The sequence below is a fragment of the Peromyscus eremicus genome, chromosome 5 (assembly GCF_949786415.1).
Source record: "Peromyscus eremicus chromosome 5, PerEre_H2_v1, whole genome shotgun sequence".
In the NCBI taxonomy this organism is placed as follows: Eukaryota; Metazoa; Chordata; class Mammalia; order Rodentia; family Cricetidae; genus Peromyscus; species Peromyscus eremicus.
In genome coordinates, this window is record NC_081420.1 from 13,597,656 (window position 1) to 13,622,494 (window position 24,839).

The window sequence follows — 24,839 nt, forward strand, 5'->3', positions numbered from 1 at the left end:
ACAGACGTTGTGTGTCTGGATAGCATTCCCCATGAAGAGGCCCACGAGAAATCACTGTACAAAGCTGTGAAGGAGAAGCCTATGTTGCAATTTTCACCCTGGGAGTGTTTATGTGGTTGTTTGAATTATAGTGATGAATGGATACCACATATTTTGGTATATTTCCTTTATTTTATACTAAAAGTACATACATAAAGAAACTGAAGAGAAAATAGTAGAGATGTGATCTGATGAAGGAGAGGGGATGAAAATGGATTGCTTAGAACAGAGCTTGGCAGGATGGAGTGCAGAGTTGAAAGAAAATATGGGGAAGAAAGACTGGAGGTTAAATTGTGCCAGACAATGGACGTAGACAGGGTCTTTCATCTCCTCAGAGACCAGAAAGAATGTACAGTAGGAATGTGTGCTGTGGGCTTGAGCTACTCCATGGCAGGTTCATGGCGTGTGGGTTTGACTTGCAGCATGGCAGATTCCCGCCACGGTACACAGAGGCATCTCCAAGCCACACATTACACTGCGTGGTGAATTTAGCCTTTGCTAGTACAGCCAAAAAAAGAGGTTTCTGGGCTACACACTGCTTTGATAGAAGCATAGATCTACTGCCTCCCAGAGTCAGCAGACAGCATGGCTCCCAGAGCTGGTGGTGAATTATCTCCACCATGTTGAAAAGCTGAGATGGGCGGAATCAGTAGCCAAGGCTGCTGCTTCAGTACTAATGACTGCAGTTTAAAGCAGTAGATTCTCAATGAGGCAGATTCAGATAGAATAGGACTTTAAATGGCTTGGAAGAGAGAGGAAAAGAAATACAGACAGTTACATAAAGAAATAGTTTTAAAAAATGAAGTCTTTAAAGAGACAGTAAAGGTAATATAAAAAATAAACCACATGAAGATGGATATTACACAGAGAATCTGGATTGTGCTGTCTTTGGGATTTTTAACTGCAGAAAGACATTTGATTGTAAAAACTGCTGAGTTAAATCAATATGTATATTTTAAAGATATCTTGATTTCAAAATCTATGTCTAAGGATATGTTGCTTTGGAAAAGAGGTTCTGCTTTTGTTTCTACAGAAGATAAGAACCTGTGGATTGCTTCCAGGCTCATATGGTTTGATCAAGGAAGACCCCCTAAGAGGTCTCCAGATGATCCAACATCCAGAATCAGCTTCAAGGCAACTGGCTCAGACAACGCAGCCTCACAGACTACTCCAGTCAGGACTTGACCATAATTCTTAATTTTCTCAGGATCCCCATAAGATTACCAGTGCCCACAAACAGCAGGAAGTAGTATGAGAAGCTATGCCTAAATTCCCAAAATATTTTTCATAAATATTTATTTTTATTTGAAGGGGATTGATTATAAAGGCAATCTCTTTCTAAAGAAGAAAAGGAGATAGTATCGATATGATAGGATGAAAGAGTAGATTATTGAATCTACTTTTAAAGAGCAACAACTTGTTTGAAATTTTTTTTGTTCGTTTGTTTTGTTTTTCGAGACAGGGTTTCTCTGTGTAGCTTTGCGCCTTTTACTTGCTTTGGAGATCAGGCTGGCCTCGAACTCACAGAGATCTGCCTGCCTCTGCTTCCCAAGTGCTGGGATTAAAGGTGTGCACCACCCCTGCCCAGCCTTGAAATGTTTTATAATGCTATGGATTTCAGTTTATTGATACAAGTTTAAAGTTAATTTTGTTATACTGTATGTATATTTCTACTCTTGTTTAAGATATTATGTTTGTGGAGCTTATTTAAATTGTAATGGATAATTAAGAAATACAGATTAATAATTAGTTTTCTAAGATAGTCAAACTTATAGTCATGTTTAAGTTGTCTAGGTATACATAGATATATTTCAATTAGGTAGGTAATCTTCAAACACTTCAAAGGCCTACAGAATATGGCATTTAAAATGTTTTAAAAACTTAGACTTTCTGGACAGTGAGACAAGTCTGCTCCTGGCAGCATTGATTTACTTCAAAGAGGAAGATGGGCATCAAAGACACTCCATATGGAGTTTATCTTCTTCTTGACAAAAAGTTAGTCATTTGGGCAAGAAACTGCTCTTGCCCGGACTGTTTGATGGTATATTGTATAAACTGGACATGCAGGACTCATAGGAAGGTGACCACTGAACTTTGCAAGGCGAGATGGTCCTTTAGGTTCCTGCTTCACAGAAGAAATTGCCAGACATTCTACAGGACACAGAGAGAAGTGATGAGAGACTGTAGGCCTGTAGGCTGAAGAATGGATGTGCCAACATTGCAGAGGATCTTTGGGTGACTGTCCAGGTAGTCAGCTATCTCTGTCATTCTAGATTTTTGGAAGTTGCTTACAATGATCTTCCTGGTTACTTAGGTAATATTGTATCCTTCTGAGGTCTTTGATATAATTGAAAACTAGATAGTTATAATTTTCCTTAGTTACGATAAAAGATAAGTTAGATATGAAAACTTAGACTCACAAATATAGGATAAATAGAATATTTTCTTCAAATTTGCCAAATATAAATAGACTAGATATTGTAACTGCAATTCTTGCTTGATAACTGTTTTGTTATATATAATTTTACTATGTTAAAGTTAAAACTTTCCTTTTTAATTAAACAGAAAAGGGGAAATGCTGTGGAATAATGCTTTTGTACATTGGTTTAATCAAACTCTGATTGGCCAGTAGCCAGACAGGAAGTATAGGCAGGATAAGTAGACATGGAGAATTCTGGGAAAAGGAAGGCTGAGTGAGGAGATGCCAGCCCACTGTCCAGGGAGCAGCATGTAATGGCACACAGGTAAAGCCATGAAACACATGGTGACATATAGATTAATAGAAATGGGCTGAGTTTAAGTGTAAGAGCTAGTCAGTAGTTAGCCTGAGCTAATGGCCAAGCACTTATAAATAATATTAAGCCTCTGTGTGATTATTTTATAAGCAGGTCCCGGGACTGCAGGGCCCAGGCAAGACTGGAGAAACTTCTAGCTACAAATGTGGATTTCACAAATTATTATCCATATGGAAATCTTCCACCAGGAACCAATCTACAAGCTGACTTAGGCATTCTCTACACCAGAGAAGCATTGATACGCCACATGAGCTGCATATCCAGATGGCAGCACAGAGGGGACATGGATTAACACAAGGTGAGACTGGAAGGGCAGGGCACTTAGTCATTTGAGTGGAGGTCACCTAAAGCTGAGAAGAATCAAGACAGTCTTTCACTAGAGGTGAACAGTCTTTATTGCGTTTTATCCTATTAAAGATGGGTGAGAGACAGTTACATCACCTAGGAAGAACATTAGAACTTTAGCCCAAGTAGAGAACCCCACTTGGAGGCCATAATGACTGAGAGTTCTGGGTCTGGCGCAGGTGATGGCATGGGCATGATGCATACAGGACTCCAGGGAGGGGACTGAGTGGCCCCAATGAGATGTTTGTGGCTTCTCTGCAGGTACTTCCTTGCACACAAAATTCTAAACGGTCTTATTAAAAAAGAAACAGAGCCAAATACAGGGTTAAAAGCCCAAGAGATCCCAGCACTAGCAAATAGCCTTTAGCTTACCACTCGCTGCCGTCCTTCCCCTGAGAAACCTTCTCCTGTGTGACCTGTCTTTTTATTGCCTTTCAGTTCTACCTTTTCATTGGCTCTAAACCCAACCACATGATTTCCTCGTCACTGCCTGTCTAGAGAGACCTCCAGGTCTCTATGGTTGGTACTGGGATTAAAGGTTTAGGTCATTGATTGGCTGTGTCCTTGACCACACAGAGACTCTGCCTGCCATGTGATCAGATTAAGGGCATGTGCCATCACTTCCGGACTTCTGCTAAATGGTTTGCTTTTAGCTCTGATCCCCAGGCAACTTTATTTATTAACATACAAATAAAATCACATTTCAGCACAAATAAAATATTACCATACTTCCTGAGTTACTAGGCAGACCTGTGTGACACAGCCCTCAGGAGCCATCCGATGTCACACACTGCAAGTTCTATTGTGGCCCCTGCTCTGGTCAGAAAGGAAGGCAGACTGTGAACAGTGTCACTGCCCTGTCACCCAGGCTGAGGTAAGAGGAGCTCAGCCTCTCCTCAGCCTGCATCAAGGTGAGTAGGGGATCCTGGGGTAGGTGTCTCTATGCCTGTCCTGTCGAGATTGTCCCGCCTTTGAACTGAGGGTTGAAACAGTGTGTGACATGAGAAGGTCCTTGGCTCCCTGTTGTCTCTGCACACCAACCTGCACAGTGACACAAACATCAAGGTGGAGCAAAGTAAGGGAAAAACAATGAGCCACAGACCTGGGTGGGGTCTTCACAGGGTTGGCTCACCCTGAAAGATCCCTAGATTCTGTTGTCTCTGTAACGATGGAATGATAAGTGCACAGTGATGGAACCGGGTGAGGATGACACCTCAAAGTGACCTTGCCTTTCCCACATGCCCCATCCCTTCCAGAGACTGCACTGAGGCAGAAGGAATGCTGACCTCCCCCTCCCCATCACTGCAAGACAGAAACCACTGTACTGAAAAGCACCAGCATGAACTAGAAAGCATCTCCTATCTCGGAAGGAGCCATTTGCTAAGAGAATGAGCTTCTGTAGGAAGATTTCCTTTGCAGGAAAAATCCAACATTTATTACCAGGAAAGCATGGGGGAAGAAAAGGCTGGGCAATGAGACAGCTTTTGGTAGAACTCTTGATGGGCAAAGGTCAAAGTGGCCTGAGGCACCCGCTCCTTGGCCTATGCTGGTAAGGTCCATTTGGGGTGACCAGCTCTCTGGGCAGCAGCATATGACTGCTTCTTGTCTCCACTTCCTCTGTATGTGACTGGATGGTTGTTCTCTCTAGGACCGATGAGGTGGCCACAGCCCATTCCCTTTTCTGTACTTTGATGTGGGTCACAGGCCCTCTGGACAATGCCTGATTGCTGTTTATCTCTAACATTTCTGTGCATAAATAGATGTTTGTGTCCTTTGGGGCTGGCATGTGGATAGCAGTCCCTTCCACTCTTCATTTTAATTTGATTTGGGTCATAGGCTCTCTGGGCATCAACATCTAATTGCTGTTTGTCTCCAATTCCCCTGTTCCTACATGGATGGTTGGTCCCCTTGGGAGTGGGGAGTTGGCCATAGCCCATTCCACTCTTCACTCTGTTCTGATGTTGATCACAGGCTCTCTGGGCACCAACAACCAACTGTTGTTTGTCTCTGATTCCCTTATACATGGATGGATGGCTCTGACCCTCGGGGCGCATTAGTCTCTTTGGTCTGCTATTCTTAGGGTCATAGAGACCCTTAGGAGAGTGACTCAGCTGGGATGTCAGAGGTTCCACTTTATACCGTTGTTCCTCTGTTGGGTCCCCTACATTAAGACCCAGCCAGTTCACCAGGATCTGTACCACAACATTCATGATGTATTGCATTTCAACTACCATACTGTAGATGAGCTTTTCTTTTGAGTCTGACTCCTGGGTAATCACAGTAGCTGGTGTAGAGTTTTCACTCTTCAGAGAATCCCCCTGCCCCTTGTCTTTTGTGTTGAGGTTGAGATATTGTAGAAAAATCCTTTTCATTTTCTTCAGATTATTTTCTGGCAGAGCCTGCCCCTTTCCTGGCATATCAAAGGAGGGCTGAAACTCAGTTATGGATGATGTATCCTTGAACTGGGTAAAGCTTGGGGTAGAGGGCCTCCCTCTCCCTGAACTTTCTTCCTGGCATGTGGCTCTGCTTCTCACCAACTCCTTCTTCTTGTCATTGGGATGAAATGCCTTGTGATTCTTTGCTTGAATCTTATTCTTGGGAACTCCGAAGTTCTGAGTCTCCTGGCTCCGATCTCTCCTCATGAAGATATCATCTAGGTCCTGGGAAGTCTTGGGTTTTTTGGATCTATTCTGGAAGCTGGGAAGCAAATGCTCTGAAGGCAAACTTACTGAACTGAGGCTGTTTTTATGATGGCCCACAGGCCGGGTCTGTGGCTGCTTGTTTGATCTGAAGTCAATCTCACTACACACTTGTGTCTTTAGAGCTGAATCTCCTGAGTGCTGTGGAGTAGGTGTTTGGAAACGGCCTGGGCTTCTACTGGCCTCTTTAAACTCAAAGTCCCTGAGATGGATATTGATGGCTTGTCCAATGGGAATCTCTGTGAATCCCAGACTCACTTTCCACGCAGGAGTTGTCTCTTTTTTCTCCTCCGATCTATTGGTTTGTTTGACCACTGAAGGTGGGACCCTTTCTTGAGGGCCCAGCATTGTCCCACTCCAGCAGGGATGTCCTGAGGCCACATCCTCAAACCTCTTCCATGCTGCATGCTTGGGCATTCTTGAGCTGGTCCTCGGTTGCAGGCTGCCTCTTCCAGTCCCTTGGACAATCCTGCTCTTCTGGGTTTTTGCCTGGAAGCAGAAAGCCCGGGTCTGAGTGCTCAGATAGCTCTGCAGTGTATCTGGATGAACCTTGGTGGGCCCATGGCTGGCAGCTGGTGGAGTCGCTCTTTGCATCTCCTGAACCTCTGAAGGTGAGTGTGCAAACAGAGGACTCTGCAGCCTGGACGCTGACACCGTTTCTACCCTTGTCCCTCCTGGATCTTGGTGATGCAATTTTTCCAGGATCATGGCAGCCTTGGAATAGTATTCAACCTTGGAAACAGAAGAGGGTGAGGAGGGATAGACAAGCTGGGGAAGGAATGAGGCTGGAACCCCTGGTGGGATGAGATCCCTTGACACAAGAGTCTGTAGATATGGTCTCCATCTGTGTTTTGTAGGAAGCTGTTTGATGTTTGAGTCCAGCTTCCTTTGTGTTTTTGGGTCAAGGAAGGAAAGGTCCTGGGTGGTGTTCACATAGGACAGCTGCTCTGTCCTCAGTGCACATTTTCTGGGTTCCAGACCCTGCCCAGGGGTGCTGCTTGAAGTGCAAGGCAAGACTTTGGCCCTAAAACTGGGGCCCTCCTTGATGAGTTCATGTATGTTACATCTTGCTGGGTCCTTCTTTAAGGGCATCCCTGAGGGCGTAGTCTCAATCATCTGACTTGACTTGCAGCTTTTGTAGTAGAGAATGGAGGGCTGGGCAGGCTGGGGGAGTTCAGGCTTGTCCTTAGACTGGCGACGACTGTTTGCTGGGAAGTGTCCCTGCAGCTGCGTCAGTTCCTGGGATGGGAGGAACCTGAAGGGGGGGCCTTGTTCTCTCACCTTCGTCATCCTGTATTCACTCTGTGGCTCCTCATGGTGCTGGAGGAACTGACAACGCTCAGGAGGGATGGAGGCCGACCTGATAGCTTCAGCGGGTGGGATGTCCCTGGGTAAGTTGTGAGTGGGCTGGCTAATGGCTGCTTGATGATTTTGGACATTAGAGCCTATGGTGTCTTTCCACTCCAGATCCTGCTGCCAGGGCTGGTTTTCAGTCAGGAGGGATGCCTTTATCCTTGACTTTATGGTAGGACATGGTTTTTCACTGGCTCTACTTGTGGATGAAGAAAGTACTTGGTTTGGTGTAGAGCTTGGGAGGTTATACAGTGTCTGGACCTCTGTCAAATCTGCCAAGCTTGGTGTCACAAGCTGGTGGGGCAACGGCTGGGCCTGAGAAATCTGTGGAGGTCCTTGAGCGGGAGGTAGAGCTGGGAAAGGATCAACTGTATCACTGAACCTCACGGTTTTATGTCTTGCAGAGTAAGGCCTCTTGGAGACCCAGGCAGTAGCCACCACTGACTCAGAGAGCACAGAGGACATGCCCCAGAAAATCTGGCTAAATTTTTGCTGTATAAGATCCTCCAAGAACTTGAGGTAAGAGAGCAGCTGAGAGAGGGGAAGCTGATCCTGTTTCTCATTGGATTTCCCAAAGGGGAGTGATGCAGAGTCCAATATCGGTTGCTCGATGGGGCTGCAGAAGACAGAGGCAAAACCATCAGCTCCAAGCAGAGGGTCAAGACGCCCATCCGTTGGTGGAAATATGACACCTATATCCCATAGTTGCTCCGTGGCTTCTACCTCCCATATCCTTTACTGTCATATCCAACAGGGCGGTATCTTAATCCCACCGTTCTTAGTATTGCCAGTACAAAAACCCAAAAGCCCGAGCTCACATTCTCGTATGAATAATTCCACAAGACAGAGATTTCTTACATTTCCACAGGTTGTGATGGATTCTGGTTCTCTTCCACACTCTTTCTGTCATCGCTACAACCTGGAAATAGTTATGTAGGATAAGGGAGAGGACCGAGATCTCACAGGAGAGTGAGGCACCTCTCTTAAAGACCACCCATGTGAGGACTCTGATGCCAACCGCCAGTGTCCAAGCACACGGCACACTGAAAATGAGCAGGTGGCATGGAGGGACCAGATCTCTCCATTTACACTCACCTTGCTCCTCCCTCAACCCCTGTCATCCCCATACAACACCGTGAGGGACACTGGACCAGCCATCTGAAAGAGGAGTGGGCCCAAGAGAACTGCAGCTACCTGTTGTCAGGTGGACCTGGAAGTCCCCCATACACAGGCACACCATCACTCCACTGCCTTGAACCGCACCCCCATGGGCAGCACCCACCCCAGGCCAAGCACCGCTTCCTTCTATGCAGGGCCTGGGGAGTTTCCCTGATTCTGATTTCCTTCCCTCCTCTTCTTTCTCCGTGTTCCACATCCTGTATCCTCAGAAACATGGCTCTCATCACTGAGGCACAGGGCAGATGGAACTGCCTCTCTAGAGGAAAGCAGAAACCTACCTTTTACAGAAGCATTTTTCTTCCTGGTCTTGCTTGGCCTCTTCCTCCTCATCTGACAGTGAGAAAGGACAAAAATCAGCTGGGCCCATTCTTCCTCTAATTGACAAGCTGCCTGCCCTCTGTGCTCATGGATAACATGAAATCCACATTTCCCAGAGAGCTTTCTCCCATCCACCCTTGACTTAGTTGTTCTATGCATAAACACATTTCCTTTTGGCCTTGTTGGAAGACACAAGCAGGGGCTGTCTATACCACACTTACATGGATGTCCTCAGTCAGTGTTCCTCAGACAGGATCCCACCCAAGGCTGAGCTCTGCTGCTGCCTCTGGGCTGTCATGTAAGATCTACTTCCTGAGACCAGAGGTGACTCAAACCCTGATCTCAGGCCCTTGGCCTCATCTCCCCCCCCCCCCCCCCCCCGCATCACGTCAACATACACAAAAGCTTATCTGAGCAGAGGACAGGTGACCCCTTTCTCAGAGCCTGTCCTGTCCCAGACAGAGCTCCCCACCATTTCAGAAATGGAGCCCATGGTGCCACCGTCTGCTTTAGTGGCCTCTCTTAGTAGCCACACCGCACAGATGGTCTGAGAGCTTCAGGCACACACCTCAAGGCCACTCTCCCCTCTGCCCTACTTTCCAGTCCCTGAAGATGAGGTACTGTTCTTTCTGGAGATTTCCTCTCACCTGTCTCTCTGCTTGAGTAGGAAATGTGAACATAACAGTAGTGGACAACAGACTGAACACACTCCATTGTGTTTCAGCCAAGGCTTTCCTCACCTTTGGGGTGTTCTTTCCACTCCCAGGTGGTGGTGACACTGGGTATGTCTTCAAGAAGGGGATCAGTAGGAAGAAGAGCCCCACTCCACACATAATGCCAAAGATCACGTCCATTGCTATGAAAATGGAGCTGAGACTCATCCAGGAATCACTAAGGCTTTTCAGCTGAAGGACAGAACTCTCCATCTTCTGAATCTCACTGAGGCTCTCAAGCAACTGAGTCCTGGGAGCACAGCCTGAGGCTTGTCAGGAGGGCTCAGGCTCACATCACACAGCTGTGGCCTCCTCATCACAAAGGGCTGCTGGCAGGAGGGAGGGAGCCACAGCCCCTCCCCAGCATGCAGCCCAGCAGACCCTCCTAACTCCTGGGTTCCCTGCTCCCTCCTTCCAAGTCCTCCTGCTGAAGAAGTCAGACAGACCTTCCTTCCCCCTTGCTTTGTTCCACCTCTCTGAGCCCCAGAATCTCTCTGTCTCCTGGACGATGTCTGCTTGAGTCCATCAGGTTCACAGTTTTTGACACATTGGGCTTCTTGTGGAACCTGACTTGTGTCTCAGGGATTGTCGCCCTCAGGATGTCTTCTGTCTGTAGATCCACATCTGTTTATTATGAGGTCATTCCTTGCCTCACCTCAGACATGGAACTTCCTTTTGTCTCAAACTATTTCACTTTGCCAATTTGTAATAAAATCTAAAAAATATAATTTTAATTTACTAACTTCAGTTAATAGAATGTCAAGGAAAAATGAAATTCAATACTCTATCGTAAGAATGTATATGGCTAATTATGAAATAAACCAACATTTTTAGTGCCACAGTCAGCATGGATGTGTGGGTATCTCCCTGGATGTAGATAGCATCCTTTGAGTCCATGCTCAGGATTGGTAGACCTGTTTTTTAAGAACCTCTGTACTGATTTCCACCATGCTGCTCCAGTTTAGACTCCCAATAGCAGTTGGTGAGGGTCCCTTCCCCACGTCCTTGCCAGAATGTCTCATCTTTTGTCTGATCGAAGCCATTGTGGTTTAGGTGAGATGGAATCTAAAGTGGTCTTAACTTGAAATTACCTTAAGGATAAAGATGTTCACTAGTCAATTTATTGATCATTTTTTTTTGTTTTGAATATTTGTAATTCTTTGTACATTCTAGATATTAACACCTCACAGGAAGTGTGACCAGCAATCTTACCCCATGCTCTGGGCTGCCAGTTCCCTCTAATGATAGCATCTTTTGCTGTGCAGAAGCTTTTAAATGTCATGCTAACTCATTTGTCAGTTTATAGGGTCCCTTCCTGTGTTACTGGTGTTCTAGCCAGGCAGCTCTTGTCTATGCCTATGTATGACGTGTTTTCCTTTCTCTCTTCTAACAGCTTCAGTACTTCATGGTTTAAATTCAGATCACCTGTCTATTTTGAACTGATTTTTTGAGCAAGATGAGAGATGCAGATCTATTTAAACTCTTCTTTAGGTGGATGTCCTGCTGCGCCAGCACCATTTATTGTATTTGTTCCAATAAATAACCATTTATTCTAAGGCTCTTTCCCAGTGTGTATGTATACTCCACTGTGTACCTGGCTAAAAGACAATGAAGAAAAAAGTCACTGAGTCATTTTTCTACTCCTCTCGTTAGAATATGCTGATGTCTGCACTAAAGAATCTTGTCTGTCTCCATGGCATCCACAGGCCCTGCCTGTGGGGAAGGTGGAACTTTCTGTCAGCTTCTCCATGGCTGGACTGCTCTTCCTCTTGTATTTGCTTGACCACATCCTGCAGACTCTTTGCCCTGAAGTCCTGCAGTGGTAAGCCTTGTAGTGGTGGTGGTGGTGGAGAGGCACTTTCCAGTTCATTTATTGGGGCAAGTAGCACATCAGCTCCTGAGGTTCTGAAAGAAGGGATGAAATGCCAGGCAGCATCAGTCAATGTGGGACAAGCTGTGGAGGATAATGAGCCTTCTCCTCCAGGGGTCAAATGAAGACCAGTTGCCTCCCTGTCTTCTCCTCAATAAGATCTTGGGATTTGCAGAAGGGACATCTTGGAGGAAAGATGTAGGGTGGGGGGCTGAAAATTGGACATATCCGCATCAGCCAGCCCTGTTTGCATTGTCATAGTGCAGGAGGTCACCCATGCCTCTCTGTTCTCATAGATGCTCCAGAAAACCTGCCTGAGCAGATTAAGAAAGAGTCTCAGCAGAGCCTTGAGAAGTGAATGCTCATCTGTGCCTGGCTGCTGGGCTGAATCTCTTGAGGAGGGCAGTGTCCCTGCATACCCTGTCCCAGGTCACCACTAACATAAAGATGGCAAAGTTGGGGGCAGCCAGTTGAATCATCTCTCATTGGTATCACATAGATACAGTTTACAGCAGACTCAAATACTGTAGTAACTGAAGTAGAAATCCAACATAGTTTTCATAAATTGACATTCAGAACACTGAGGCATGGCTGAGAGGAATCTAAAGGGATAGGCTCTCAGACCCCTGTTCTCCAGCAGCACAGTTGTTAAGGTGACAGATCTTTTGAACTTCATCTAAAGACTCAGCAGAATGACAAACCGATGCCCAACACATCAAATGGAGCAAGCAACTGGGCTTAACCCTGGAAGAGACGGCAGAGGACGGAAGCGACCCCCTCAAGACCCTGCGCTTCTGGTTCCAGCACTTACCAAAAGCCTCAGTGATACAGAAAGTGCTCAGGGGAAGGAATGGAGACTGGACACATGGAGCCGGCCAGAGTCCAGCAACAGACCCACCTAAATCAAGTCAACTGATTTTGTCAGAGAAAATGGTCCATCCGCAAAAGACTGCAGAACAAGTATTGGAAAAACAAACAATACAAAATCCATGTGGAAAAATTCACTGCCACAAAGGTTATGGCTGACTGTAAACATAAAATTAAAACATGATGTGGAAGCTGTAAAAGTCATAGGAGAAACCCATACAGCCTCACGCCTTATGACAAGGAAGCCTGAGACACAGAATCACACAGGGAAGATGACCTGTGGACACTGGAGCTCTGCTGCCACCAGCCTAGAAAACAGAACTGGAGGTTGGCTGGAGCAGATCCCCACTAGGCCACTAGAGGGAGCCTGGCCCTGCCACACCCCAGGACCTCAGAGCTTGGAGACAACAAATCCCTCTTCTAAGCCATCTGGATTTTTTGTTATTATTACAGCACAGGAATTGGTTCAGGCAAACGTGCTCTGCCCTTCTCCCTTCCTTGTCCATAGATGCCTCTTTGTAGCCAGAAGGTTTCTCCAGTCCTGTCCAGCCCTGTGGTTGGGATGAATCTCTCCCACTTGTGTCCCACAGCTGCTTGACCCCAAGTAAACACATAGAAGCTTATATTATAACTGCTCGCCAGTAGCTCGGGCTTATTACTGACTAGCTCTTACACTTAAATTAACCCATAATTCTTATCTATGTTTAGCTACATGGCTTGGTACCTTTTCTTAGTTCTGCCTTGCCATCTGCCAGTCTCTGTGTCTCGCTGGAGACTCCTGACTCTCCCTTCCTTTTCCCAGAATTCTCCTAGTCTGCTCACCCCACCTATACTTCCTGTCTGGCTACTAGCCAATCAGTGTTTTATTAAGCCAGTGTAAAAGAGCATTATCCCACAGCACTTCTCCCTCCTCCATCCTGTTGCATGAGGGACTGACTAAAAGCAGAGCCCTTTCCAGGCCCAGGTTGGGTTGTAGTTTCCAGCTCTAATTCATCTGGGAGCTCTGCTCTTGACTCTTCAACTTCTGGGACTAATGAGGAGAAGTGTAAAGAAGAAAAGATGGAATTTTTTTTTTTTTCGAGACAGGGTTTTTCTGTGTAGCTTTGCGCCTTTTCCTGGAACTCACTTGGTAGCCCAGGCTGGCCTCGAACTCACAGAGATCCGCCTGGCTCTGCCTCCCGAGTGCTGGGATTAAAGGCGTGCACCACCACCGCCCGGCTGGAATTTTTTACATATGTTATGATATGATTTTTGGTTGTCAGCTTGACTACATCTGTAATTAACTAAAACCCAAAAAATGACTGGGCACAACTGTGAGGGATTTTTGCTCAATTGAATCATTTGATGTGGGAAGATCCATTTCTAATCTTTGAGGTGAGAAGACCCAGGTTTAATCTGGGCCACACCTTCTGCTGGATGCCTATATAAAGGACATGGAAGAAGAAAGCTTTTGCTCTTTGCCTGCTTGCTCTTGCCCTCACTAGCAGTTCCATCTGTTTACTGGCTTTAGAGCCTACTTATTCATGATTCTGGCATATACTGAAGACCAGTTGAGACATCCAGCCTTGTGGGCTGAATATCTGCTGGATTCTTCGACCTTCTGTTCATAAGCACCCATGGCTGGATTAGGTGGACCACAGCTTGTAAGTCATTCTACAAGTTCTGTTACTCTCTTACTCTGACGAACAGATGGCAAGTCTCCTCCCTGCTGTTTGTGGAGGTCATAAAGTCCAGAGCTGCACAGGCCCATACCCACATAGACTTCTAGCTATCAACTTAAACATACCAGGCCCTGTTGTATAACAACACTCCCTGCCAATTTTCTTCATATGCATGGGTAGATATCAGGCATTGCAGCACAGCCTGCAAACTAGGAATGTATGACAGCTAGGAATACCTGTGAGTGTCACTAGGAAGAAGAGGTGTGTATAGCACATACAAATGTCTAGGTTTCAAGCTCCACTGGGCACCCCATCCCATTGCACATGTCTATAAAGTACTATGTATGAGACATGGCTGGACACTACTGTCCATCCACATAATGTGTTTTGTATAAGGCCATGCTAAACACTTCCACTTCTCATAGCCACGTAACATACACTGCTATTTATCAGGGCTAGCTAGACATCATGCCACTGACACTCCACATATACTAGACAGTATCACACTGTGCAGTATATGCCCCATCTCACATCCCACTCTGCTAGCTGCCTGGTCCTGACTGACATCCTTTACCATGTGTGGTGGTTTCAATAGATAGGCTTGGCCTACAGGGAGTGGCACTTTTAGGAGGTGAGGCCTTGTTAGAGTAGTTGTGGTTTTGTTGGAGGAGGAGTATTATTGTGGGGGCAGGTTTTGAAGTCTCATGTGCTCAAGCTACACTCAGTGTGGGAAACAGTTCACTTCCTGTTGCCTGTGGATCAAGATGTAGGTCTCTCTGCTACCTTTCCAGTACCATGTCTACCTACATGCTGCCTTGCTTCCTACCATGATGATAATGTACTAAACCTCTGGAACTGTAATCCAGCCCTAATTAAATATTTTCCTTTATAAGAGTTGCCATCACCATGGTGTCTCTTCACAGCAACAGAAACTCTAAGACAGAAGTTGGTACCAGGAATTAGGGTATTGCTGTAATAGGCCTGACTATGTTTTGAGGACTTTGTATTAGGAAAGCAGTGAAATGCTTTAAGTGCTGATTAATGGGTCATACTAGTAGGAGCATGGAAGACAGTGGTGCTGAGGGTGATTTGAACTGTGGGGGCCTGGTTCAAGAAGTTTCAGAAGAGAATTTTAGTATGTTGCCTAGAGATTGTTCTTATAATATTTTAGTGAATAATGTAGCTGCTTTTTGCCCTTGTCAAAAGAGTCTGCCTGAAGCTACAGTGAAGAGATTTGGATTAATTCTGTTGGCAGAGGAAATCTCAAAACAATCTAGTACATACTCTATTGTGTGGCTATTACTGTTAACTCTAATGAAGATTTATAATGAAAAGGAGAAAGCTGAGCAAGAAAAAAATAGAAAATGTACAGATTGTGGAGAAAAGGAGCCCCAGGAAGTGGAATGAAGCTAAATCCTGTGTTCAAGGAGATATACAGATTAAGAAATGAAGTAAAGGGATGGTGACCTCAGGGCAAGACCTCACACAGCTAATCTTCCAACTTGTGAAAAGGAATTAAAGAACAGCTTAGGTCCAGACATGGTGGTGCATATCTTTAATCCTAGTACTCAGAAGGCAGTGGTTGGTGGACCTCTGAGTTTAAGGCCAGCATGGTCTACAGATCAAGTTCCAGGAGAGCTACGCTTAAAGGGTAATGAAGGAAACCATTGAAAACAGAAAGCCTGTGAAGATGTAACTGAATGAGGGGGCCATGCCAGCAGAACTTGGAAGCTTTGGCCATGTGGTTCTGGCTTTAGAGTCAAGGACAGAGGTTATGGAATCTTCTTCTGTGACTAAGGAAAGCTGCTGAGGCCAGGCATGTGTCAGGGGTGTCCCTAAATGGAGGCTTAGTAGAGAGGGCATTGTGTGAAGCTGTGAAGGTGAAGCCTGTAATGCCATAGAGACCCCAAGATGTTGGAGATGCCAGAGCTGTGGGATACCTACCAATGAGAGCTTCTAACAGGGAGAGGAGCCAGCCCAAGAAAAAGAAGTGTGTTGCAGTCAACAAAGCTAAAAGGAGTTGGAAATCTTAAGAGTGTTTGGACATCAGACATGGAGATGCAGAGTTTGGAGTTTGCACAGCTGGTTTTTGGTCTTACTTTGGTCCAGTATAACCTCATTAACCTCCCTTCCCTTGGTTTTGGAGTGGTAATGTATATCCTTTGCCATTATATGTTTGAAGTATATGATCTGCCTTTTGATTTTGATTTTATAGAGGATTAAAGCTAAGAGATTGCATGAATCTCAGAAGAGCCTTTGGACTTTTAAGCATTGTTGAGACTGTGGGGACTGTTGAAGTTGAACTAAATGCATTTTGCTTATGTTATGGTTACAAGCCTGTGGGGGCCAGGGAGTGGAATGTGGTGGTTTGAATAGGTATGGTCCCCACAGACTCATGTGCTTGAATGCTTGGCCTATAGGGAGTGCACTATTAGGAGGTGTGGCCTTGTTGGAGTAGGTGTGGCCTTGCTGGGGGAGATGTGTCACTGTGTAGATGGACTTTGAGATCTCATATGCTCAAGCTATGCTCATTGTGGGATGCAGTTCACTTTGTGCTGCCTGTGGATCAAGATGTAGAACTCTCAGCTACCTCTCCAGCACCATGTCTGCCTGCATGCTGCCTTGCTTCCTGCCATAATGATAATGGACTAAATCTCTGAAACTGTAAGCCAGCCCCAATTAAATGTTTTCCTTTTTAAGAGTTGCCATGGTTATGGTGTCTCTTCACAGCAATAGAAACCCAAACTAAGACACCATGTCACCACTGCCCCATGTAGAACTCAAGATAGCAGGTGTTACTGGACTGTCCCCATCTCTGCTGCCAACCAACACAAACTGTTAGCGATCAGGTTCTTCTGGACCCACATATGTTGCCGAATATCCTCCATCCCACTGTCTTAGTTGGGGTTTTTATTGCTGTGAGGAGACACCATGACCAAGGCAACTCTTACAAAGAAAATTTTTAATTGTGGTAGGTTGCTTACAGATCAGAGAGAGGTTCAATCCATCATGGCTAGGAGCATGCATTATTAGGTATCAGGCCCTTCTGGGTACCACCATATTGCTGCTACTTCAAACACTGTTAGAAATCATGTAGGGTATATGTGGGGTGGGGGGGAGTAGGACCTGATATGCAAAGATTTAGAGGTGGTGATATGGAGGTGCCCACCAGTATAATCCCATGAATGGCAGTGCATGTTGAGTGTCCTCATGAGTGTATGTAGCAGGGCACAATATCTAGCACTTTATGTGAGGTGGAGGGGGTGTTCAGCTGGAATGGATACATAGTGCTGTGTTTGCAGCTATAATGGAGAATGGTCCAGGAAGGTCTAATACTTAGTTGTGTATGAGGACATTCCCATTATGTGTCATCCTGCATGTACTGCTAGTCATCAGGCCTTGATGGACATCCCAAGGTTACCTACCCCACATACACTGTTTTAACTGGATCAGACACGGCTGGACTTAAGATAGCTTATAGCCCAAGACCGGGGAGGCACAAGGCTGTCCTTGACTGCTGGAACATTTTCATAGTGGACATTATGACCTTGGTGATGCTGGTAGCCCAGTGCCAGTGTTCTCCTTCACTCAAGTTTTAAACGTTTATCTTGATAAGCTGGCAAGTTCTCAAACTGCTAAAGGAAGCAGATGACTGCTGTGTTTTTACTTCAATGAAGCATGGTTTACAAACTCAGCATAGTGTTTCAGGATAAAGCTTTGAAGGGACACATTTTTGAAACTGTACCCAGGCCCTTTGGGAAGCTTATTTTCCATCAGTCATCTGTAGCTGTAAACATTCATGAGGACCATCTCCTGTCCTGTTGTTATGGTAACTTCTGTAAAATGTTGAACATCTCTACCTTTAAACAAAGATGCATCACAATTGCTTCATTGAAGTAACATGCTCACACTGATAGGTTTGGGGGCTGTGGAGATGGCTCAGTGGTTCAGAGTACTTGTTCTTGCAGAGGACCTGGATTCAATTCCCAATATCTACATGATGATCACAACTGTTCCTAATTCCAGTCGAGGGCACCTCCAACAGACATACATGCAAGTAAAACATATATACATAAAATACATAATAAAATAAAATACATAAATTACAGTTTAAAAATTGTATACACATAATTACACATAAAATACAAATTAAAAATCTATTTTTTAAAATCAGCGAGTCCTTTCTCTTTTAATTTATTCTTCTTTCATACTCTATATCCCAACCACAGCTTCCCCTATTATCCAACAACAGTTTTGAGAGCTGTTAGTTACTATGAAAAAAAATAAACAAAAGCAGATTTCTGCTTGGTCAAAAATATAACAAGGTCACCTTTCAGTTCACTTCAGCTATGTATACAGCACTACGCTTCTGAAATTGGAGTCTGTGGTTTTGTAAAGGCTTGGGAACAGATGACTGCTGACCACAGAGCTTTGCACAAAGTTACACAAAGTTTGGATAGTGTCCTGCTACGTAAACTCTTCAAAGTCCTCAGAGAGACGAGAGGGTATTCTGCATCCATTAAGCAATAACTGGATACTTTAAAAGGAATATTTAAACAGGGCTGTTTAATAAGAAAATATAAAGGAGTAAAACCACAAATCTAGAGGCAAAACTGAGGACGTCTATAAAGTGAAGCAAGAAATCGAAGACTGATTAAAAAAAAAAGGTGAAAGTATTTTCAGGTAGAACAAAGGAGAAATGGTATACAGGATGTTTGGGGGGAAGGTTTCCAAGTCTGAGAAACAAATATCTGTTTTAGAGTGACCCATCACATACACATGCAGAGGATGGAAAAAGACTCAGGAGGAAAATTGACTTTTTTTTTTTTATGATGTTGGACACCACAAGGCGGTGCTATAAGCCATGACTTTTTATGATGTAAATTTAGAATTCACTAAGAAATGGTTAGTTAACATAGATTGGGCTCAGGCATTAAGGGGAAGACAGGGGCTGGGGTGAGGCAGTGAACACTTGGGCTCCTTAAGGGAGGGGCCCGTTTCCGTTTAGACCATCAGCTCCTTGAAGACAGGAATGTCTTCAGTTCTGATGATCCCTGAATCCAGCAGCTAACAAAGACCTACCTAGCAGGGAACCATTTCTTGACTGTCATGTCCCTCAACGAAGGGAGCTAGGAGCTGGAGGCAACCCAAAGCCCGACCTTCAGAAAGTCACTCCAGGTTTTTTACAAGTGAAACAGGGACTTGGGAGGAAAGAAGTTATGCCAAGAGTTCTGTGGACAGAAACCATTAGGGTGGGAGAGGCGGCATGAGCAGGCACATCCCTGGAGATAAGTCATAGCAAATACAAAAGTTGCGTCCTTCACTCTGCCCTCACAGGACTTGGAGTCTAGGCTAGAGCCTCCTTACCGCAAACCAGGCACGGGTCACATGACTTCAACCTTACCAATCAGAAGCGCTCTCCCTGCTTGACCATCCTGATTGGCTAGGTTCTAGGCATGTGATCGATTAGGTCATGGATCAGGACTCACAGTTGGAAGTTCGAATTAGGCAGCTGAGACAGTTGGAGTCCATCTTGTTATACTGAAGGCAGAGCTTTCAGTACAAGGACACCAGTGGCAGAGGCAGTGTGTGGAACCACAAATCTGGGAGAGGTGCTTCCTGTTCTCCTCATCCAACACCCAGGTACAGTCTTGCCTGTTGGCATTTGCCATTACACTGTTGGCGTGGATTCTTCATTCCGTTGGTTTGGTGGTTTGCTGAAGCCACATTGGGTTGGGTTTTATGTTACTGGCCACTGCTCCTCCTAGCTAGCTAGAAGAGAGCCTAGGGGTTGTTATGGCCAGGATTTTAAACTGTGGCTATTTGTGGTGGTTCAGGCATCCGGCCACCGCCTTCTTCCATGTACCTAATTCTCTCTCTCTCTTTCTCTCTCTCTCTCTCTCTCTCTCTCTCTCTCTCTCTCTCTCTCTCTCTCTCTCCTCGGCACCCTACACTCTAGACACTACATAGAATAGAAAACAGGAGACATCTGTTTGTGACACTGGCTAGTCACACATAAAAAACTCATCTCCAGCTCCTGAAAAACGTCCACATTTCACTCTTTATGGTGAGCATGGGATTTTACCCTGGATTCTGTTTATAGGCTGTATGTATCACGTATCAGTCTGAGTATGTGGAACTATCCCTGCCTGGATTGATGAGTCCTGGATGAACTTATTTTATCGTGACCTATTGTCTTTCTCATGTGTTGCTGAAATTGGTGTGAAATACTGAGTTTTCTCACTTAAGATTTTCACACCTATGCTCATCGAAGAAACAGGCTTATAATTTTTTCTGTTTATGGCATCTTCATTTGGTTTTGGTATCAGGGTGGTCTGGCTTTGTAGAAGCAATTTGAAAGTGTTCTTTCCCTTTGATGGACTAGTCCGAGGATCATTTCTTCTTCAATGGTCTGATAGGATTCCTCCTCATTACTTTGTGACACTGGACTTCTCCGCTGCTTAGGAATTTTTTCATTATCATTTCAACTTTGTTATTGGTCTACTAATATGTTTTACAAGTTATTACCTCAATTTTGATAGGTCATGTGTGCCTAGAAATGTGCCCATCTATTCCAAATTCCCCAGCTCACTAAAGTATGTTTTCAAAATATTTCCTAACAGTCCATGGAATTCAATGGTACCTGACATAATATCTTCTTCTTCTTTTCTGTAATTATATCCATCTGTGTCTCCTCTTTCTTGGTTAGTTTGGGTAAAGGTTTGTCAGTTTTGCATATCTTTTCAAATAGCTTTGTTCCTGTGCTTTCTTTCTGGAAACACTTAGTTAATTTCAGTTTGATCTTTTTAGGCGTTGCTGCTTAGGGACTGGATTTCTATGACCTGAAGTGCATCATTAGGTTGCTCGGTGTAGTTCTGATTATTGTTTGATAGTTAGAGGATGAATTTTAGTCATCTGCGTCCCTTTCCCCTCCCTCATTCTCTTGCCTCTCCCTGTCCTGTGTGTCTCCTTCTCAACAAGCCCTGCTGACTTACATGCATTCTTCTTAGTGTGTGGCCCCCTAAATTTCACTAGAATGTACTGCTCTAGTATGAGTGAGAGATTATTTGCTAGAGCAAGGGCAAGGGCATCTTTCGCCCTCGTTTATTTGTTTGTTTGCTTGTTTATTCTTCTCTCATACAATACATCCAACCACAGCCTGCCATCCCTCCACTTCTCCCTGTCCCTCCAACTCCCCCTCCCTCCAGATCCTCTCCCCTCCCTCCAACTCCCCCTCCCTCCAGATCCTCTCTCCCTCCCTCCAGATCCACTCCTCCTCTGTTTCCCTTCAGAAAAGAGCAGGCCTCCCAGGCACAGTAACCGACAGCATAACAGGATACAGTAAGACTAGGCACAAACTGTCCTATCAACCAGTAGGAGGAAAGGGGCTTCAAGATCAGGGAAAAGAGTCAGAGACGCCCCCACTCCCACTGTTAGGAGTCCCATAAAAACCCCAAGCTAAACAATCACAACATATATGCAGAGGACCTGGTGCAGACCCATGCAGATTTCATGATTTCTGCTTCATTCTCTATGAACCCTATGAGCCCTGCTTACTTTATTCTGTGGGCTGTGTTCTCCTGGTATCCTCAACCCCTCTAGCTCCTACAATTCTTCCCCCCCCCTTCCTTGGGGTTGCCTGAGCTCCACCTAATGTTTGGCTGTGGGTCTCTGCCTTTGCTCCCATTAGCTGCTGGAGGAAGCCTCTCTGATGATGACTGGGGTAAGCACTGATCTATAAGTATAGCAGAATATCATTAGGAGTCATTTCATTGACTTTTTTTTTCCAGTCATGTTTGGTTCTACCCTAGGTCTCTAGGCTAGAACCTAGGTCTTCCAGTTCCTGGCCATCCAGGCAATGTTGGGGCATGAACTCCTTCTTGTGGTGAGGGTCTCAAGTTAGACCAGTTATTGGTTGGCCACTCCCACAAGCTCTAAGGCACCATTTCCCCAGCACACCTTATAGGCAGGACAGGTTGTAGGTTGAAAGGTTTGTGGCTGGGTTGTCGTGCCAGTCTCACTTCTGGGAGCCTTGCCAGGTTACAGAAGACAGACAGCTCAGACTCCATATCTTCCATTACTAGGAGTCCTTGCTAGGGTCACCCTAATAGGTTTCAGGTAGTTTCCCTGCACTAGTTTTCCACATTGCCCACCAAATGTCCCCAATTCCAGTTATCTCTCAGTACTCTCTCCCTCCATTCCTCCCTGCCCAACTTTATCCCTCCTGTTCCCATCCCCATCTGCCCCCAGTCCACCTACAAAATCTATTTCCCGTTTCCAGAGAGATCCATGTGCCCTCCTCACTAGAACCTGCCTCCCTTGTTACTTAGCTTATCTGGGTCTGTGGATTAAACCATGGTTATCCTTAACAGCTAATATCCAATTATAAATGAATGCATGTCATGTTTGTCTTTCAGGGTCTGGGTTACCTCAGTTAGGATGACTTTTTTTTTCTAGTTCCATCCATTTGCCTGCAAATTTCATGATGCCTTTTTGTTTTTTGTTTTTGTTTTTTGTTTGTTTGTTTGGTCTTTGAGACAGGGTTTCTTTGTGTAGTTCTGGCTGTCCTGGAACTCACTTTGTAGATCAGGCTGGCCTCAGACTCATGGAGATCTGCCAGCCTTTGCCTCCCAAGTGCTGGGATTAAAGACATGGATGTCATTTTTTTTTTTTAAACAGATGAGTAATACTCCATTTCATAAGTATACCACATTTTCTTTATTCATTCTTTGGCTGAGGGACATCTATGTTGTTTCCAGTTTCTGGCTATTATGAATAAAGCTGAGTTGAACATAGTTGAGTAAGTGTCCTTGTGGTAGGGTTCCAAGAAACTGCCATATTGATTTCCATAGTGGCGGAACAAGTTTACATTTCCACCAGCAACAGAGGAGTGTTCCCCTGAGCAAGGGCATTTTGACAGTGGCTACACCACTGAAGAAATGATTCCTTCCCCACCAGTGGTACCCGCCCGTAGTCCCTCAGGAGCCGTGAGGTCTCACAGACCCCTCTCCTACCAATGATGGGGAGTTGAGGAGCCCAGTCTTGTTTAGATAACCACAGCTGAAGTGAGTTCATGAGTGTGTGGCCATGCCATGTCCAGAGGCAGATTTTTTGCTGCACTTCTCCCATCCTCTGGCTCTCAGTTCTTCTCATCCCCGTTCCCACTGTATTCCTGGAGTCCTGGAGGGGGCGATAGAACGGTCTCAGTGAGGGCTGAGCACTCCATCATCACTTATCCTTGTCACTTTGGCAAGGTTTGCACTAGCCACTGCCTACAGCAGTAAGAAGCTTCACTGATGTTGGTTGCAGCATCAATCTATGGGTATCAACGTGTATTTAGAAGGCCATTTGACAACACAAAATTAAAACAACAGTAGTAGCTTCCCTCAGGCCCATGACTTTCCGAACCAAGGGTCCTTGACCAGGTTTACAGAATCAGACGTGAGTGAGTTCCCTCTGATCAGAAAGTGGTTGTTTCCTCCCTAACAGTTAAGCTGCAGTTTCACTAGAGAGCATGTCTTGCTTGGTAAGTCATTACTGTTGCACCTATTATTCACAGCTGAGTCAGACTGTTGGTGACCTTTCTCCCCGAGCAGTCTTATAGCATCTTTTGGCACTGTGAAGGCAGCATCTTCAGGCATTGTGAAGACTAGCCCATAGGGAGAAAACTTCCAACTCATCTTCAACTTGATTTCTCTATGTCCTGTGACCAAATTAAGTAGTGTCTCCGGTAATAGGATCTTACCATCAAGTTTTGGTGAGCAACCAAGAGCAGTGGCAATGGTCTATATTGTTTTGAGAGTCTTTGGGGTTTCCTTGGCTGACACTGGAATCTTTACTTAATAACCTATGCCTACTAAAAGGAGTTATATTCATTCATCCAGGACACCATCATAGAAGTTTCCTTTTAGATTGTAGTTTTTAATAAGCTTATATGATCATGTTTCCTTGTGTCTGTTTCATACATCCTTAGTTTTGGCTACTGCTCCCACCCACTTTTTCCCCAGGCTCCCAGCAATCTTGATTAGATCCTTCCACCCCTAGTTCCCCCTTCTTGTCTGATGTTCTAAGGCCTCTTGTCTGATGTTCTTAAGGCCTCCTTCATACCTCCATCCATCTAATGGTCCCTTTCTATCTTTCTGACCATCACTAGCATTCAGTGTTAAACAAATAACATGAAAAATTTATAGCTGAAATTTGCACATAAGAGAGTTCTCATGGCATTTGTCTTTCCTTGCTTAGGTTACCTCAGTATGATATTTTAGAGACACATTCATTCACTTGTAAATTTCATAATTTCATTTCCTTGCCAATAAATAAAATTCCACTGTGTATATGAACATTTTCATTTCATCCATCCGTTGGATATCTAGGCTTGTTCCATTTCCTCCCTATTGTAAATAGAGCAGCAGTGAGCCTGGAAGTACAAGTAACTCTGTTGTAGGGCATGGAGTCCTTTGGGTATATGCCCAGAAGTGTTGTACTTGAGTTATACAGCAGTTCTGGATTTAGTTTTTGAGGAACCTGCAAACTGATTTCTACAGTGGCTGCACCCATTCATACCCCCACCCACAGTGAGTAAAGGGTCCTCTCCCCCAACGTCCTTGCTAGCATTTGCACTGGTTTATTTTCTTGATAATATTCACTCTGATTGGAGTGAGATGAAATTTCCAAGTTGCTTTACATTTGCATTTCCATGGTGACTAAGGATGATAAACACTTGTAAAATACTTATTAACCACTTGTTTTGAGGACTTGCTGCTCAGTTTTGTAGGCTGTTTTTAATCAGATTGTTTATATCTCTGATTGTTTTGTGTAGGAATTTACTGATATGAACTTCCCTCTTAGACCCTGCATAGAATGAATTAAAAAAATGCCCTCCATAGGTTCACATATTTGAACACTTGGTCCCCAGTTGGTGGTGCTGTTTGAGGAGGTTATTGTACCCTTAGGTTCAGCCTTGCTTGAATACATCCCTTGGGGTGGGCTTGGAGCCTTTA

The 24,839-nt window shown here is 44.9% G+C and overlaps 1 protein-coding gene across 1 annotated transcript; it reads right to left on the reverse strand.

Moving 5' to 3' along the window:
* Positions 1-4,570: 4,570 nt before the first annotated feature.
* Positions 4,571-10,048, reverse strand: LOC131910589 (spermatogenesis-associated protein 31E1-like). Its single transcript, XM_059262476.1, has 4 exons — positions 9,308-10,048; positions 8,689-8,930; positions 8,090-8,150; positions 4,571-7,847 (listed from the first exon to the last, which is right to left on the reverse strand). Exons 1-4 carry the CDS (start codon positions 9,652-9,654, stop codon positions 4,721-4,723), a joined length of 3,777 nt encoding a protein of 1,258 aa, XP_059118459.1. The 5' UTR covers positions 9,655-10,048; the 3' UTR covers positions 4,571-4,720.
* Between the last annotated feature and the right edge of the window lie 14,791 nt (positions 10,049-24,839).

Coding starts and splice junctions, on each gene's coding strand:
- LOC131910589 (XM_059262476.1), bottom strand. CDS start 9,654: ATGGAGAGTTCTGTCCTTCAGCTGAAAAGCCTTAGTGATTCCTGGATG. Junction 8,931..9,307: donor AAAGTAGGGCAGAGGGGAGA/GTGGCCTTGAGG, acceptor TGGTATAGACAG/CCCCTGCTTGTGTCTTCCAA. Junction 8,151..8,688: donor GAAAAATGCTTCTGTAAAAG/GTAGGTTTCTGC, acceptor AACTATTTCCAG/GTTGTAGCGATGACAGAAAG.